Source organism: Lates calcarifer, linkage group LG12, assembly GCF_001640805.2.
Source record: "Lates calcarifer isolate ASB-BC8 linkage group LG12, TLL_Latcal_v3, whole genome shotgun sequence".
Lineage (NCBI taxonomy): Eukaryota > Metazoa > Chordata > Actinopteri > Centropomidae > Lates > Lates calcarifer.
In genome coordinates, this window is record NC_066844.1 from 9,835,026 (window position 1) to 9,854,488 (window position 19,463).

General features: G+C 38.0%; 1 protein-coding gene across 1 annotated transcript in view; it reads right to left on the reverse strand.

Moving 5' to 3' along the window:
* Window positions 1-2,578: 2,578 nt before the first annotated feature.
* Window positions 2,579-19,463, reverse strand: part of LOC108877469 (dihydropyridine-sensitive L-type skeletal muscle calcium channel subunit alpha-1) — a 57,285-nt gene continuing 40,400 nt past the window's right edge. The window contains exons 32-44 of the mRNA XM_051074756.1: window positions 15,992-16,018; window positions 15,774-15,899; window positions 15,626-15,691; window positions 14,620-14,711; window positions 12,526-12,685; window positions 10,737-10,864; window positions 9,095-9,191; window positions 8,228-8,330; window positions 7,439-7,540; window positions 5,877-6,011; window positions 4,901-5,022; window positions 4,291-4,442; window positions 2,579-3,926 (exon numbers count right to left, since the gene is read on the reverse strand). Of these exons, the coding sequence (XP_050930713.1) occupies window positions 3,917-3,926; window positions 4,291-4,442; window positions 4,901-5,022; window positions 5,877-6,011; window positions 7,439-7,540; window positions 8,228-8,330; window positions 9,095-9,191; window positions 10,737-10,864; window positions 12,526-12,685; window positions 14,620-14,711; window positions 15,626-15,691; window positions 15,774-15,899; window positions 15,992-16,018 (1,320 nt within the window). The 3' untranslated portion in view covers window positions 2,579-3,916. The remainder of the gene's footprint in view (window positions 3,927-4,290; window positions 4,443-4,900; window positions 5,023-5,876; window positions 6,012-7,438; window positions 7,541-8,227; window positions 8,331-9,094; window positions 9,192-10,736; window positions 10,865-12,525; window positions 12,686-14,619; window positions 14,712-15,625; window positions 15,692-15,773; window positions 15,900-15,991; window positions 16,019-19,463) is intronic.

The following is a 19,463-nucleotide window of genomic DNA, read 5'->3' on the forward strand; positions in this document are numbered from 1 at the left end:
TGTTCATGGATTTTATTACTCTAGTGTTGTTCTTTATATTTAGTCGTGTCCACTTCAGGCGGCTGCCCACCTATACAATCAAGTTTTTGAGGCTAGACTTTTAGAGCCCTTTATGTGGGTGTTCACATTCATAATGGATGGGGACATGTATCAGGTTTACAACTTGCAAGTGTAAAGAGGATTGTATGATCAGCTGGTTATGTGAAAATTAGAATACTTTGCATTGGCACTATAATGTAGCTACAGTATATCCATTAAATTTGGATTTAATTACTTGGAACAATGGCCTTTGGCTGGCATTATATTCATTCAGAAAAATATATGAAAAACTTAGGAGAAATACAAACACCACACAGTCTTAACAACATTAGCAGCAACAACCTGGATGTAAACAAGGACCAGTGTCTTGGCTCTAGCCACCCATGACCCTCAAAGGATGAGTATATAGAATGTTATAATAACATTTTCATATCATTAATTTCACCATCAAGACTGTCACTGACTGACACACACAAAAACAAAATAAACAGTAACCATAACAGCTGTAAAAAACATATGGACAGTGGTCAGTGTCATAAACAGAAATGATGATAGTAATAACAATTTTGGGCTTAGTAGTTACCTTTACATTATTTGTATATGAATATAAGCAAGAGAAGCAGGAAATAAATATATAAATAAATACAATGATTAAATTAGTAACCTTAATACCATGTTATGTCCCTGGTCTAGGGGAATCCTAGACATAATACGCTGTGTGTCATTTCTCTCTCCCCATTCCCAAGAAAGACCAGCTGCACAGTGAGGGTCAAACTTCAGAGCAGCAGTTTATTAACTTCAGAACTAAGCAATGCCCAAAGCAACAAAGATACATTTACTAATTAGCCCTAAACTTTCTCCCTCACAAACTCTATATCTACATCTCTATGTCTGAGTGGCAGTTTTTCAGTTTCCAAACTTTTGCCTATATGCCTCTGACACTAACTCGTAAGCACAATGGAAGGTGGCCTTCACCTTTCACCTTCCTTTCAGCTGTCTTCAATTGTCAAAGAAGCGCACTTGAGCTTTTCTTGCAAACTCACACTGGAGTAAAAAAAAAAAAAGGCCACACACTCTTTGGCCAGTGTAGATGCATTCACAGCACTGAAATATGAATCTACCTCAGTTTCTCTAAAAGGTTGGACTTATGGGAAGAGGCTATTGATGAATAATTACCAAAAACAGCCAAAAACAGCATGGTATCCCAAAATAAGCCCCTCATGAGGAAGGATTAAACAAGGTGTATAATGCAGAGCATTTAGGGTTAGGTTTGTGTATTTGTTCTATTTTCCAACAAGTTAATCATTTTAGAGGTTGACCAATGTATTCATTGATAGAAAAGTGTTGTAGGGATTCTGAAGATAAACTGGCCTATACGAAGGATTTTCTGAAACAGTGCCCAGCCTACGTCCATTGCTGCATTTCTCCCCCTCCACACTGATTACTGGTGATTCCGTAACTAGGAATGTAACACCTCTTTATTATAGTCACACATGGTTTCCCCAGAGAAGACACTAAAAACAACTCCACAGTTTACTGCCATTACTTCATTTCACTATCAGTAATGTAACAGGCCACATGGGAACTCCTATCAAAGTTTTCCAACAGGTCAAGTTAACTAAATCTGACAAATGCCATCTTTTTTAAATTTTCCTAAAGCAGGAAAGTCTGTTTTAATCTCTGATCCAATTTCTATTCCCACAACAGGTCGAGGTACCTAAAATACAGCATGCAGTGCTGTTTCCTGATGCACACCATGGTTTTCATGAGACAACTATATTCTGCTCCTTCTTGTTGTCTTCTATATCCCTAGCCGCTCCTGCTCTCTGTACTGCTACATTTGCTTTATTTTGATTTGCTACCTGTATCTTAACATTTTCTTGGTGTTAGATTGTAGCCTGTTTGCTACCCTACTAGCCTTGTTTCCATAGCCTAGTTCATTATTTTAGCCTCTCGTTCTTACCAAAAACTAACTAAAAACATGCATTGCAAGGGTTTATGTTCGCTGCTCTTGCAGACAGGGTATCTAACCTATTATTTTTATTGTCCTGTCTTATTTTGGCTTTCAGTCCACTTCCCTAGTAGCTACTTTGCCCCCTTTTAAGGAGTGCCTTGTAAGTTGGGATAAGAGGGATCATGTTGTGATCAAGAGGCAAGGGGAGCAAAGCTACAGATTTATATGCACCTTTGGCTGAGCCATCACATAGGTCAATAGTTTTGTTCAGTCTGGTGGGGAAGTACATGGGGTAATAAAAGTTCACAATGATTGAAGTCACCAAAGATGAGACAGGGAGCACCAGGAGAGAGGAACTGCAGTTTTTGTGTAACCTTTTGAATAGTTGTATAGTGCATTCTTTGCATTGCCGTTGGGTATAAACAACAGTAACAAATATTTGTGAGTGCTTCACTTTATTTCACTGAACTAGAGAATTGCAGAGACAATAATGGAGCTCCCTTTGTCTGTCAATGCCACTGCTGCCCTGCATCCATATTTCTGGATTCTGGGTGGTGTATTGTTCAGCAATACCACCACCCAGAATCCATCTGCAGTCTGCAGGGGGATCGGAGATGTGTTTTTATTATTATTATTATTATACACTCCTCAATATCTCTTTGTAAACGTATTTGTGGGGAGTGATGATGTGGTTGGAGCCCAAACACTAACAGAACTATGTTCTGCTGCTGTAAGAAACATTTCAGAAAACAACTAAAATGTTCTGTGGTCATTTCTTCATCTTCATAATTGTTATTTTGATGATTTTGTAGTAGTTCTGGTTTTCTTATATGATCATATTCAGTGAATCAGTCATTAATCAGTTTATTAATTACCACTTTGTTTTTATGATGTTGTCATATTCAGAATATTCACAGGCATCATATTTATTCATATTGTAATCAGTCTGATATTTGTTTGATTTTATGTGGCTTAATCTGATTGTTCTGATTGTGTTTATTTATTCATTTATTTTTGGCATAAATATGATCATACAATTAGCCACATTAAGTCTTTTAACCATTTCTAGTCACCACTGAGTCACCACTAGTCACCTAGTGGTGAGTGTGGTATTTGGCCTTGTGACAACCTACCTTCTGTTGATCTTTACCTCTTGGTTTCATTCATATGTTTATAACCACTGTGTGAGGATGGATGATCCACCCACAGCCTAATAGTGGCTATATCATGATGGGTGAATATGAGAGAAAGTTTTAATTGCGCTATACTACTTTACTCTGCTACTTAGTCATTTCACCCTGTACCTACAACATCCTCTCTGCAGTCAGCAGAGACAGCTGAGACACAATTTCTCATCTGTCCAGGGGCATTTGTCTTAATAAACCTCATACTAACGAATTAACAGAACAGATTTTTGTCCAATAATATTACAGTAAATAATTTATTCCACAGACAGAGACACAACTCAAAATGAAAATATGTCAATACTGTGTTTACAGCTTGTTCCAGTGTCTCCAAGTGGCATAAAAATTATTAATCCACCTTTTATGTGAATCAACAGATCAAAATACCGCAGGATGGGTTTAAAGGTCTAAGGGAAAATTTGCATTCTTTTTGTGTTTTGAGTTTTGTAAACACAGCACAGCCTGTTTAAAAAGTTCACATCAGCCTTGTATTGATTTTTTTTTTTTTTTTTTTTAATTTCTGTAGCAGGCAGTGTTTTGTGGTATTGTATGTTTTAGTATACAGTATAAATGGTTAACAGAGTTATTCCCCCTGATCCTAAGCCTAACCCTCTATACTGTATGAAAGAAGGCTGGTGTCCTTCATGTCTGCTAAGATTGCTCTTACAGTCTCCATGTTGCTGAAGTCAAAGGTCATGGCTTTGAAGTACTCTGCGTCATTGGTCAGATGCCAACTCTGTTAATAAAGACTGGGAAAAGAAAGGGAAAGGAATGAAACAGTGATCACCATTATGCTAAAGAACAGTGTACAGTTTCAGTTGCTATTTTCAATTACCCAAAATTGAAATACGACAAAATGTATTAACTCCTAAATTGACATGATTTGACTTGAGCAGGCAGCAAAGCAGTTTGGGATCCAGAAATTCAGTCTGAGAAACCGAATCAGTGGAAGGGTGGACTCTGTCTCCCCCACCCCAGGGACAAATAAAATATGGCTATAAAGGTATGAAGTTGGACTTTTGAGCATTAGATTAATTCCAGAATTATGTATATTTGTAATATTAGTTAGTAGAATTTTAATAGATGACCAAACATAAGCATGATCACACAGACCTGTGACTTGTGGTACTGTTGGTGTTAATATTGTTGTTAATGACTCCCTCTGCCATCTGCAGGGGGCGCTGGCTGGTGGCCTGGTGGGCATTGGCAATCTCACCCTCAACAGAAAAAGGGTCGGTGTGGTTTCCAAAAAGACTACCTTGTCTCTGTTTTGTAGGAGATAGCACAGTTATTGTGAGCAATATTCATGATTGACACATACGTCACACATGTCAGTACTTAATTTTTTGTTCATCTCCTTATGTTTTCATTTGTGAGGAATTCCAGTTGCTCAGATAGGCCTGGCCTGGAGGTGTGGTACTGCATGCTTTATTACACCCTAATTAAAGAGATTAAGTACCATCAAATTCCTAAATTTTGTTCCTTGATGTTTAGAAACAACAAAATGTACATCTGAGTTTATAAATATAAGCACTGACTCCAATAGCAGGTTGCCACTGTTTTCAGATTACAGGCTCTCCCAGACTACTGTTTGAGTGAAAACAGGGAAGGTTGTTCAGTTGTTTGTAAAACCGCATATCATTCCATCCACCCCCTACTCCCACTCCCCAACCCCCTACACCCTCCACACCTATCCATTCAACTTTCCATCCTGTCCTTTTACCCTGAAGATGCTGTCCGCAGCAGCTTCATCAGCAGCTCGGTCCAACTCTTCCTCAGTTGTTAGGTCTCCAGAGATGGTCCTATGGAGCTCTGGAGCTGTCTCTTCCTCAATGTTCCTTAGTCCTGCCTAATGGACATAGACATAAGACAGGGCTAGAAAAAGAAACTCTTGAATGAAACTCATTCAGGCCTAATGTGCATGTCTGTATGTTTGAGACCATACCTTACAACATTAGATGTGAGGGACTTTATGTGTTTTCATAATTGTACATTGTGTATTTTACTTTGACTTTTGACCCTCTCTTTCATCATTTGAAGACTGTCGTCACCAATCTTTCTGCTAACAAGAGACTTGCGTGATGTTTCTTAGCTTCTGCAGTACAACTGTAAGTGCTACAATGAGCAAATACCAACAGAGACACAGGCTCTAGTGATGGAGAAAAAACCTCTTGCTTCAGCTTTGCCTGCACAGTTTGACGCACTATGTATGCACTCTGGCTATAGGCCATGTGCATTTAATTCTAGAATGTATTAAGCCTCGCAAAATGTTTGCTAACAAGTGGGATGTGAGGATACTTTAAATAATATCTGTGCAGCTGTGAAGCCCTGATAGATGTTACTGATGTGACAGATCAATAATGAAAACTGTTGTCTTGTATGTTTGTCCTCTCCCTGTGTATTTTAACTGCTGAGTAATATAAATTGATGTGGTTGGGAGGCAATAGGTCCAGCAATCAAGTTTACAGCTGTAACAGCTGTATTCATATTTGCAAATTTTGCACAATAATGCATTTCATCTGAGAAAAACTCCACAGGATTCCCAAAGTATAATGTATAATGACAGAAAATGCCCTTAATTTAAAGGGGATTAAAGAAACAAATGTGGAATTTAATTAACAGTTTGGATTAAAGTTAAATGAATTGAATTACCTGAGATTAAAGAATAACCAAATAATTCACTCAATACCATTAACTACTTGCCTGTATTTCATGCGTAGCACTTTTCTTGGTGGGCCGGTAGCCATAGTACTCTTCCTGTCTCTTCTTCAATTTCCTGAAATAATCCTGGATTAGGAAGGTGGCGTAGAACTTTCCCACTGTCACCTCATCATCTGTTAAAACACATAAATGCATGCAAAGTGTGGAAAAGCCATGCAATATAGTTTTCAAATGCTCAATCCACAACCACTGCACAGTGATCACCTCAGACTTGTCAGGCTCAACTTTACCGTATAAAGGTGAGCTCAGGCAGAAAGCAAGGTGAATTTTAGGCAGTACAAATGTAATGAGGCATCAATGCAACTAGAAAATGTTTCAACTTGAGTGAAAAATTTGCAGTTATTCTGAGGTTTTATGAATTTTAATGTGTAAATATCATTGAAATATTGAAATATGATCTGAAGCTGGGGAAAAAATGTGATAAAAAATAATTGGGAAAAACATATTTTTCATTAGGAGAACTGTATATGAAATGAAAAAAATCTATGAATGCCTAAATTAATCAAAATGTAATTTCTATTGAACTTTTGAGACATGTATTACTAGCTTGTTTATGTTATTTTTTCATGTTCCAAGATCAATACTTCAGCTCTCAGTTTCATGATTTTTAGCTTTTCATTCACAATTTTGTTTTTCACAGTGACAAAACATGTGGCCCTGTTTTGCATCATTAAAGGAACTTGGCTGTTCATCTGGTATCAGGTGGCTGGTTTAAACCAGGGTAGGTCACCATTGTTGATCATTTGTCTTTAATTATCTGAGTTTTATCCTCTTTTTTGGTTAATTCTCTAAAGCAATGCAGAAGTAGTTATACATTTATGACTGATAATCAGTTGTATGCCCGAGGTGCGAAGTGTCTACACAGACAAAATGTGTTATTGTTTTGGACATAAGAGCTTGGTACCTTCCTTACCTGGGAATGCCACATATACACTGATAATTCAATACATTTTATCTTGCAGCCTTTAATAGTTACCATTCAGCATTACTGACATATAACATGCTTATGCCTTCTTCTGCCTTTTCCTCCTTTTCCGAGCAGTGAGTTGGAGAGTACAATGTATTTAATGTAACATTACTCTTTCACCCCTTGTGTATTGGGATATTGAAAGTCAGATCACGTCACTGTCAGTTGAAAATTAGTTAGAAAGAAAGCTGTGAGGAAATTTTCCAAGCCAACTTTCACTTTCACACAACAATATCAACAAAACATACTGTATTTACAGTATGGTAGACCTGGTACAATTTACAAAATCGCTGCTTCCTTGAGATAAAATCTAATCTCTTATTGCTTTGCAAGAAAAGAGTTCCCCACACACTGCCATCTTGTTCCAATTCTTTAATTCTGTAGAAAAACATTTGTCATTGAGATGTTGTCAAGTCAGGGGGTAAAGAGGAAATGGGAACAAGTTACTTTGTGGGTGCTTACTGTTACCCTGTACCTGTCAAAATGTATAGATGTGTGTGTTCCCTGATGAGTGTTTTTTTTTTTTTTTTGAGTGTTTTTTTTTTTTTTTTTTTAAACCTCATGAATACTGACCTCCAATAGGTGGGATGACTTGATCCAGTAGTTTCATACTAGTACGCTTCCAGATCTTCTTGATAATTCCCCTCAGCTCCTCATTGGCTTTTTCAAAATTACCTGACCAATGGAAGAAGTATAATAATGAGACAAAGGAAATTACTTAAGTACAAGACAATTAAAGGAGAGTGTGGATAAATATGTCACATTGTCAAATATGTGGTTAATATCTGGTACAGCCTAATTCAGGTCATCCTCATTGAGGGAGCAGGAAGTGGGAAGAAAACTGTCAAATTGTGATTGAATTGTTTGATGTCTTATTACTTTCTTGTAGTCATCCTTGCTATTGTGCGCATTATCAGCTCCAGTGCGAAAAAGTGGTTGCACTTTATTGAAGGATTGGATCAGGACTGGATCTGAACTCAAATTCCCCTGCAAGAGCAAGGTGGTGTGTCATCCCTGCGAGAATGATGGTATGTTTAGTGCTGTTATCCAGAGTAGAGTAAGGGTATGTAATGAGCATGACCACTGTCTGATTACATTCTTGCAGGTGATGAATGTAAGTCCAGTATTCCCTCTTTTTCAGCTCTTTCTTCTTGGTCTCTATCAACTGAGGGAAATATCTGGCTGTTTAGCTGCTTAATGTTCAACTATGTTCACCAGCTAGTGTCTAACTGTGTCTTTTGAAAACAGCTGCCTGCCGCAACTGAAATAGATGCTATGAAAATTAATTTAATACATTTCCAACTCATACTCACTAGAAATCACTATAAAAATGACTATACACATTCATTGTTCATAACCCACCTTCTGTCTTTATTTTCAACGCAGTTCTAACCAGGGCGAACAGCGTGGCATTGAAGGTCACTGTTCCATCACTGTTGAGAGGCATATTCATGGAGACCAACCTCTGTAAAAACAAAACAACACACACACACATGCAAGACAACATGTAAATCATAGTTGGTTTTAGAAGTTACTTACAAATGTTAAAATGTGTTTTTTGCATGTATTTTCAGTTTCAGTTAATTTCCCCTTTTATTATGACTATGAACCCTTTTGAATGAAATATTCCATATACATTTTCCATTCATTTTTTCCTCTTTAAAGGTTCAGAATTTTTCTTGAATCCACACTCCTCATTTTGTGTCAAAATGCATTCCAACTCAAGTAGGTCCAAAGTTACAGTCTTTTTAGTACCAAATTACTATTTTCTTGAACCCCCATAACTCAGCACAGATCACAGTCAAGTAATCAAGTATACATAATCTGTAGGTCTGGCATCTATTATTTAACTAAACCATTTTTTTGACAGTTTTAACTAACTTTGCTTTATAACTATTGCTTTTACAGTTTTAAAATTCAGATTTTTAATGTTCAGCATTGTATTTGTTTTGTCTTTTATCATTTGTTTTGTCTTATTATTGGTTTATCAGTCGACTGTAAAACACTTTGAAATGCACTAACCTGTATGAAAGGTGCATGAAAGGTGCTATACAAATAAAGTTTGATTGATTGATTGATTGATGGATGAAGCCCAGTACTGAATTGGCAATTCACAAAGAACAGCTGGACTTGAAGAACCACAGAGATCAGTTAGGACATACCATCTTCTAATTGAACACATGACATTAGGAGTATGTCAGCAGGCATCAGGCTGAACATTTTTCTCACCTTGCAGGCAATACGATGAGGACAAAACTTGCCAAATCCCAGAGGAGGAGGTATTCTCCGTAGGAGTGTCACCACATCAAGGTGCTTAATACGCCCACTGTAAAAAAAATAAAACAATCTTTCTCAAACCTTGGAACTACCTCATACTACCTCATAAAGGTTATACAGTATGTGTTTATCAGCACGACCAGGCCACTAAAATTCAAATCAACTTGCCAAAGAAGCAGTTCTTAATTACTAAGTTTTGAGGCTTCGTGACACCAACATTTAAAACTGTGAAATCTTGAATTCAGCTGATAATGTGTTTTATCATTGGGACATCAAAACAGATTCACAACTGACTTATACGTTACATAAACGTGTTTATAGATATGTAGCGGAACCTCCCCTCAAATTGCAAGAGCAGACAGTTCAGGAATATCTTAGCAGGACCAGTAATGTTTTCAACCACCCCCAGGTGTGCTGGCCAATAACACAGCAGAAGCAGGGAAACAACCCTGATTGTGGTTTATCAACGTTTTATGCTTTTGCATCACTTATGTGTGGAAAACATATTGTGCTGCTTGAAATATGAAGGCAGGGTAGACTGTAGTATATCAGAGTTTGATTGCCGCCATCTCCTTGAAATTATGTTTACTTAGTACTACCAGTTGTTTTACCAGTTACATTACGGTGACAAAAGTAATTGGTGGCTAAATTAGGTTCAGTGGCAAAATGATTTTGAAAAAATGATGTGGAACATTAATAAACGGCAGCAGATCTCACTCAGATTTTCATTTTCCAATTTTTGGAAAGCATTCAATTAACATTAATCTTAAAAATAAAAAAAATAATAGTAGTGTACTGACACAGTTAACTAACAGCTGGTAAAATTAGGGAAGCGATATAGTGAAAGTGAATACGTTTGAGACTTCACTGGTCAGACCTCGTCAGCAGTGTCTGGAGTCTTACTTACTGTCCTTCAGGATATCTGAGATCATCAGAAAAGCACAGTAGCTTTGGTGAATGTTTAGTAGGTAGAGACTAGTATATCTTGTATTTTTGATTTTTGAAAGGTCTGACTGACTTGACATTTGACATACAAGCTGCTCAATGTGTTGTTGATTTTTCGCTAATTACCATTATGTTAAAACAGTAAAATGAATAGAACTTTTTTCAATTTTGACCTTTATCGACACCAAATATGGTATACAGCTTTGGGACTCAGACAGACATATTTCCATTATAAATGAGGTGGATTGCGTCTCGAGATAACTTCTGTTGTGAATTGGCGCTATATAAATAAAATTTGACTTGACTTGACTTGATTGGTCAAACGGCATTTCCACAATCTACCAAAATATCTTTGCAAGCGGCGGGGCTTAGGGAATATTGGCAATAACTCATTAACCATTGGTCAGTGATTCTAGAGCACAGATAGTTGAATCCACACACAATAATTACGTAAGGACATATAAAACAAAACATGACAGCAGCTCATAAACCATAATAATTAGAAACATCTTCTCAGATCACAAGATCAACCATCCTCATCCACATTCCTTTTGGAAACACAATAATGAAATAATTGGTAGCAAAGATAAACAGTACTTTTCACCTACACTCCTGTTAGAACCATATACATAGACAAATAAACACTTACGTAGCCTCTGGGTCATATTCAGCCCAGATTTTTTTGAACTCATCCAAGTGCTGGGGGCCAAGGATGGACCAGTCACGTGTCAAGTAGTCAAAGTTGTCCATGATGACAGCCACAAAGAGGTTGATGATCTGTGAAGGATAGAGGCAATATTTGTCTTTACTGTATGTTTGTGTGAGTATTATTGTGGTGCTGCTAGTTCCTTCTTTTAGTTATCAAAAACATTTTTGTTTCAAAAATACTGATTATTTTTATCATCACTATTATGTATTTTTCACTTGTTTATTGCAGTAGTATGCAAAGTGTTGTCCTTTATCCTTTTGTGCCACCACACAAAGGTTAGACATTTAGATCAGCTACTTTTTTTTTTTTACATTTCAAGTATTTTAAAATGAGAGAAATAATCAATAAACATCAAAATCTTAGTAATCAAAAACTCTCCATATACAATGTATAGTTGCTGTGCTACTAATGTTGGTGTTGTTGAATAGTAATGCAACATGCTTTCCAGGTTGTGAGTTTTCCAGGGGTATAGTAGTCATAAATTGTGCTTGTCAGAGAAAGCAATGGAAAACTGTATACTGATACTGTTCAGTGCAGTGATATCTACTGTCTGGCAAAGGCAAGACAAAACACCAGACACTAATAAACAGTACAAAAGTCTCATTGAGTTCAAGAGAGGACTGTTCTGACAGTGCTGCACCAGTCCTCTAACTTTACAGTGAATCTTCAGTGAGATAATATTAACGATTTTTAATGATATTAATGATTTTCCAAATTGCAAATATCAATCTTTTGTTAGCGCTTTACACCACTGCAATATCTTTTGTTGTATTAAGTGTTCTTTACCTTATCAATACAGTAAAGCAGTTGGTGATATATGGGAATGTAGTATTTGTTTTTTCCTTCTTCTGTCTTCTCTAAAAAAAAAGTGAATATATTAAGTAGTGACCGTAACATGGTCCACTTTGTTCTTGTGTACTTGTGTAGTGATGACACAGGTTTCTGCCTTGATGCCATTATTTGATGGCGACAGTGGAGATAGACAGGAAATGCTGGGACCCACGTGGAACGCGCCCTAACCATTCAGCCATCGGGTCACCACCTTTACCATCATAAATGAAGTGATAACAAACTTGTTCCTGGAGCAGTATGAGATCTCACTGATACACTATCTTGGTCAAGGCCATTTTCAGGTACAGGTTAGCTAGGAAGTTGCCTAGAATGACACCAGCTGGAAAGCCACCAAAGAGAGTGGGAATCTTCTTTAATTAATTTTAGGTGTCCCTAGTCTACTTTCTGTCCTATGCACATATCACTTAGTTAAGAGAAAAACTTGCTCACACTGCGCTGCATATTCAGCTGATGCTGAGAGGAGTCTGCATACAGACTATGACCCGGTCTATTTGATGGCAGTGTTGAGCAAAAATCATGTAATTAAATAAATATTATTGACTGTTTAATTTGAAGGTATCAGAAACACTCCAGCATGAGCAGTAGCCTGGATGATGTTGGATTCATCTGGGGTTTTTTTTTTTTTTTTCAAACTGTGGCTCAGTGGAGGACTGACCTGTACTAAACTAAGGGACAGTATCTTTGGAGCAGAGGACACATTCCTATTCTTATATGTTCCGTGTAGTCACACTGACACAAGTGAAATGCCAGCTATCAAGTAGTTAGTGTAGACATCTGCATTTTGAATATGTGAAGGCAGAGTGTTCAAGCCAAAAGTAGTGTGTAAAGTTGATTTTAAATGTGTGTTGAGTGCATCTGAATGTGTGCGTTATTTTACCAGAAAGGCACAGAGCATGTAGAAGCTCATGAAGTAGATGATGGCAAAGTTGGATCCACACGTGTACTCTTCCCCGGGCAGGTAGTCCGACTTGGGGTCACACCTCTTCCCATACATACACGCTAACATCACTTCATGCCAGGCCTCTCCTGTAGCACATCTGCAAAACAGATGCAATCACACCTCTATCCGGATACTCACACTGACAAGCCAATTTGTCACTATTCTAGTACTCAGATTTCCACTGTGCAAAATGCAGTTTTCTCCTGTGAGTATTGATTTTATAATGTGATCACTTTTCAGATTCACCATTCATGATATGTGAGCTAACCTGTAAACAATTACTGACAGATGTAAAATTATCCCACTGTAAATTTCTTGAAAATTGTTATCAGATCATTTTGGACATTTGTTACAAATAATTCAATAAGACCAGCTAACAACACAATATTGTATTGTAAGTTGTTATTAAGAGTTAGACCATGCTCCACTGGTGCAACTTCAGTGCAAACGGTGTGTGTAGACTGAAGTGTCAAAGAAATACTAGGTTTTCTTGTGTCTGAATGCAAAGCAGTAATGCTTTGTTGGAAACCACAAGAAGGAAAATACAGTGATCCCACACCAAAACATAGTCTGATGTCGTTCTAAAAACACTGCAATGCATATTAGATGACTTTATGTTACTGTCACATGACCATTTGTCTCAAAAATGCTTATAAATAAAATGTTTCTTTCTCAAATTTAACACATTTTTTATCCAATACGTATATACATCGATCAGCCATAACATTATGACCACTGACAGGTGAAGTGAATTGTAACAATTGTAACAATACAATGTTCTGCTAAGAAACCTTGGATTCTGGTATTGGTCTAGACGGTAATTTGACACATACCACCAACTAAATATTGTTACAGACCAAGCACACCGCTCCATGGCAAAAGCACTTCCCAATGGCAGGGCTCCCAGCATGATAATGCTTCAACCATACTACAAAACTGTTCAGAGGTGTCTCAGGGAACATGAAAAATAGCCTATGGTGTTGACCTGGCCTCCAAACCCCCCAGATCTCAATCTGATCCAGCATTTATAATCTTAATAATTATTAAATTATATTATATTTTATTATTATTATAAATGCTATAGCCAACTAACATCAGATTGGTTTTGTATGTTTTTGCCTTACCTGCCCTTGTGGACCTTGACTTATTCATTTTTTTCCCCCTGTGCTTCAGATCTGCAACAGCTCCAACCAGCCACATCCAGCCAAACCCTCGATGTCACCTGCTTAGTCACTGTTGATATCCAGTTCTGCTCAACCCAGAACCCCTATGGCCCCTGCTTTCCCTACCTGCTCACAGACAGAACCTCCACAGTCCCCTGCTTCATGCTCATTCATATAGATTTCTACCTCATGTGGCACACTTAACCATAATTGCGCCAGTAAAATGAAGTATTAATTGTTTTATGCAGGTGTCACAGGAATTACTCCACTCTGTTGCTACTGCCAGTTTCCTCCACAAATCTAAGTAGGTTTCCTCAGTTTGTTGCCTATAATTCACAAAACCTCCTTCTGGGGTTTTCTGGAACACTACTGTTTGTGCCCAGCACTGCTTTCCACAAATCATGGTATTCAAAGCCTATGAGACTGCCTGAGCTTTTCCCACTAAGGCAATTTTTTCTTGAGGCCATTAACTTTCTGTAGTTATTTTATCTAACAGTCAAAAAGGTACTTTATGTCTACAGAATTCTCACTAAATGTTGAGTAGTGTGCATTCCTACTTGATAGCAAAGGATAGTTTTGCTGGTTCTCTGACTTTCTCTGTATCACTAATTGTAATGCAATAACAATTAACTTACCTTTTGAGCCATCTAAAGCTCCAAAAACCTCAGGTCTAGGTCACACTCCCTGACATACGCTACAAATGTAAATGCTAACTTCACTGATTGTCTGGTGTGTAATGATGATGATTTTTTTTTTGGTCCAAAGGTTGTAGGAAATGTAACAAAGCATGGAGTAGTACTAGTGTTGCTGAGAGAGTGCTGTTTAATACATTTTCTGAACCCTTAATAGAGAGAGACCAGCCACCAACCTGAATAACAGCAACACAGCCTGTGGGAATGTCTGGAAGTTATTGTTCCTGTTGATGTGTGTGCCGTCAACCAATGCAATTTTACCAAATATCTGTAGAAAAGAGAATGTTTGGTTAATGATAATACTCATCTCGTGTTACCTGCTTTAAATTGTGTGTTTCCTCGCCCCACAGTATTCATATCATGGAACCTACAAACCTGTAGTTTATTATTGTATTTGTAAAATGCCTCTTGCCAACAAAACACCATATGCGATCAAATTTCAAAAATCAGTTCTTCCTTACAACTAATTTCTGTCTCACTCTTATCTTTAATTTCACGTCCCTTAAATTATAGCCAAAGAATTTCTGCTGTTGGTGTTAGCTAAACAGAAAGAGGTTTACATTGTGACAAGTTTTGAGACTATAGGAGAGATAGAGTAATGCATGGATTGTTGACAATTTCAGAAACAGAGAACAGCACCACATTCCACTACACGATATAGAAACGATGCTACTTTAGACATAATCAGCATCGATGAAAAGATTTTGTAGCAAGTAAGTTACCAACTTCACTGTGACAAAGATTATGTGCATCTTAACTTTCCTTTCTCCCCCAAGTGGTGATTTTGATGTCCAGATTCATAAAAAATATCAATACATTTTAAATTACACTGGCATGGTTCTCAGTGTGAAGCTATTTGTCCTTTGGTTGTTGTAGCTGGTTACACAGATAAAGTGACAAACAAGTGAGGGACAACACTAAACCTTCAGTGCAGAAGGAGACTTTAAAGTAAGTACAAGGAAGTAAATCTATTAGATAAGCCTATGTGAAAGGAGATAAATAAGCGCATTGAAAGCACATAGTAAATGCTAGAATACTGGCATGTTAACTTAGAACTGAAAATTGGCAAAGTGTCGAGTTACTGTAAGTTAATCCACACCTTCAAGTAAATCAAAATTGAGAACAAATATGATTTTAATCATGGTATATTTATCAATAACGGGTGTGTGTGTGTGTGTGTACCTGCATTCCCACCACAGCATATATGAAGAATAGCATGAGAATGAGCAGGGCCACATAGGGAAGAGCCTGAAAAAAAATTACCAATGCCACTGTGAGATAGACAGTACTTCTAAATTGAATCTCAGTGATGCTCAGTAAAAATACTGACCTGAAGGGACTTGATGAAGGTCCACAGAAGATTCCGTATCCCCTCAGATCGATTCAAAAGTTTCACCAGACGCATGACACGAAACAGTCTGAAGAATGTGATTGATACACTCATATTCTCAGAGGACTTCTCAGAGAGAGAGGACAAGTGGGACATTACACATTGCCAACTGCTTAATTCCACCCAACTCAAACTGAATAACAGTCAAAGCAACTCACCGCAATAGCTTGCATGGGATCCACTGCCTGCAGAGACAGATACATTTTTTTTCTACTGCTGCCCTCTGACAAATTGCTTTACATGCTCAAAGTATTTTCACACTCATGTTGCAAAGTTTGTTAGTGTCAACGTAACCACATATTTCATAAAGTAAACTCTTGCATGAGAGACGGAGAAATGCTTTTACCTGAGCTTGTTCACATAAAAGAAGATATTTGACATGCAGATAAGTATTAGTGCTGAACAAAAGCTAGAAAAAAAGTATTATTGTCACAATCTCCAGTTAAAGGATTATACAGTGCAAAAGGATAATTCATAATTCTCTCACACTAGGGCTAGACTGTTGAACCAATATGCACTTGTATGGGCCTAACAGTTACTGTTATCATTAACCAAACATATCAGTCCACTCAGCATAAGTCACTGTTGATATGAAGGGTCTTTCCAAAGGGAGACTAGTGCCAAATAGTTTTTAAGCAGGCAGCCTTATGAGGTTATCTCAGAAAAACCTAGTTCAAAAAAAGTTAAACATTAATCATATTTTAATACTATAATATTAGATTCATCTGAACACAAGCAGTGAATGTGAGTGAAAATTATTCACTATCATTGGTTTTTCTCAACTATTGCCACTATTGCCATTCTTACAAAATTAAGTATCACAAAACACCCAGGTTTACATTTGTAAGGGTAGCAGCCAAAATATTAGACCTCAATAGCTTCCAGTCTGAGCACATAGATAACAGTAATAGTTCTGTATGAAACCGAAGCTTACTGTGCAATAAATAGCTTTCAATTTGATGACTTGTGTTCTGTGTCGAAGTTAATTTAACAAAGCAAACTTGATGTAGCTGCTCCTTGAGGCAGATTTTATTCTTAAAATCAAATCAAACCTAAAATCAAGCAGTGATTGTTCGTAAAAGCCTCATAATATGCACATCATCAATTATGGTTATGTTATTCTGTCATCATTTCTGTATTAGGCCTTCTGTATTGTGAAGACTACACTGGTGCCCATGTACTCTGTTTGCTACAGTCCCTTGTACAACTCCATCCACTGAATTTCCTCTTACTAACAGTAATGATGAACAGTTAACACTAATCCTATAATAAATGACATGGTTCAACTGAAATCAAGTTCCCAGACCACAAGTGAAGAAAGGACAGCTTTTTTCCACCTGCATAATATTGCCAATGTCAGGCACATCCTGTCAGACACAAAGGATACAGATAAACTAGTCCATGCATTTGTTACTTCTAGCCTGGACTATTGCAATTCATTATTATTGGGCTACCCCAAAAAGTCTCCAGTTGATCCAAAATGCTGCAGCACAACTGCTGACAGGAACTAGGAAAAAAGACCATCTCTCTCCTGTGTTAGCTTCTTTACATTGGCTCCCTGTAAAATCCTAGATTTGAATTTAGAATCATCCTTCTCACCAACAAAGCCTTAATGGCCAGGCACCATCATATCTCAAAGAGCTCATAGTTACCTACTATTCCACTAGAACACTGCACTACCAGAAGGCAGGATTACTAGTGGCTCCTATCAGGTTCCTCTACTGTGGAATCATCTTCCAGTCTGGGTCCAGGGGGCAGACACCCCCTGCACTTTTAAGAGTAGCCTTAAAACTTTCCTCTCTGATAAACCTTATAGTCATGGCTGGCTCAGGCTTGCCCCCTAGTTATGCTCCTATAGACCTAGATTGTCTATGCAGGCATCTGTTTATATATGCACTCCAGTACAGCTATTGAAGTATATTTAATGCCAAAAGATTTGAGAATTCACAAAACAAATTTAAGTGCTACTCAGTCTGCAAAGTCTGCATTTAAGTGCTCACAGGCATGTATTCATTAGAACAGAATCAGATTTTTGAGCACAACAGATAATTTGAGGATATAAGAGGGACTACCCTAAGCCAGCAATACTGCTCACTGCTACTTTTGTCAGTCTGCATTTTCAGAACAGAAACTCAAACTGAGAGTGTCACTTGTTCAGTTTGACCTGGAAGTTATGGATCATCCCGTTAGACTTGTCCTATTTTCCACGTAAAAGCTGAGACAGTGGCATTCTTCAAATACCAGATGGAGACAAATAATAGTATTTGGTGTCTGTGTTACATTAAAAATCAAAATGACTAAAAGCACATTCAGTTTGTTTGTAAATGATCTACTTTTAAAGCCATTACGGCAGAGCCATTTTCAGAATCAAATTAATTAACTAAAAATTGTTTGTAGCTATATATTTAAGTGGCTTTTTGTTAACTTTCATTTGTAGTATGTACATAAAGTGTATTCAGACTCCTCGTCAAACGTCACTCCTTACAGAGGAGCAATATATTCAAAATCAACTAAGTTCAAAAATGTTTGCCTTGTTCATTCATCCATCCATCCATTTGCGTTTGCTTATCCGGGGTCAGGCTGCTGTGGCATCAGGTTAAGCAGAGCATCCCAGGTGTCTCTTTTCCTGTTCCTCTTAGGGGATCCTGAGGCATTCCATGGCCAGATGGAATATGTAATGCCTCCAGCAAGTTCTGGGTCTACCCCAGGGTCTCTGACCAGAAAACATCCAATGGAAGGTGCCCGGGAGGCATCCTGCCTGTCTGTCTTGCAACTCATCATATTGTCACTCGGGAAAAAAGATACGGAGACACTTCACTTGGGGCAGGAAATCATCTCCAACCCAGAGGGAACAATAACTGGACAGTTAAGTACTATGTACACGTATGAACCATCTTATTCTTGATCATGGTGTTTATTGTGGCAATCCAAGGCCAGCATAGAAGGTCAGTAAAAAAGCACTGCTCAGGTTCAGATGAAGCCATTGCTGTTCCACTTCAGTCACAACCCTCACAGTTTCTCCAATGTCATCCATGTGAGCACTGAAGCCTCCAAGCATAACAACAATCCCTAGGCAGAATACTACCTAGGACACTAGAGACTCCAAGACAACGGATGCCAGGAGTGACTATGACATGACTATGTCCACGACTGTGCCTGCCACCCTGCTTGCAATGCATCTGACCCCAATCCCTATGCCTGTGGGTGGTGGACTCCGTGTTGTTTCTTCGGGCTGTGCCCAATCAGATCAGATGCTTGTCAATGAGCTCCCCTCCTAGATCTGGCTCCAGTGGGAGGACCCCCATTTCCCTTTTCTGGGCAAGGTGTTGCAACCATTGTTGCTGTTTTATTGGGGTTTTCCTTGTTAAGACTTTAGAAAAAGACACGACCCTAATGTCTGGATGTGGGTGTGTCCTGTTGCAGCTTCCAAGTCGAAAAATGGTTGGCAAGAGACCTCTCAACCTGAGGGCTGAGAAACCAAAACAGCTGTAGGAAACAGAAAGAGCAGACGTGAAACGCGTGTATCTCAAATCTGATTCTGCTCTTTCAAATACATACCTGTGAGCTCTCAGATGTTGGCCTGCAGCTGGAGAAGATCTCAGAGTTTGTTTTGTACACTCTTAAGTATTT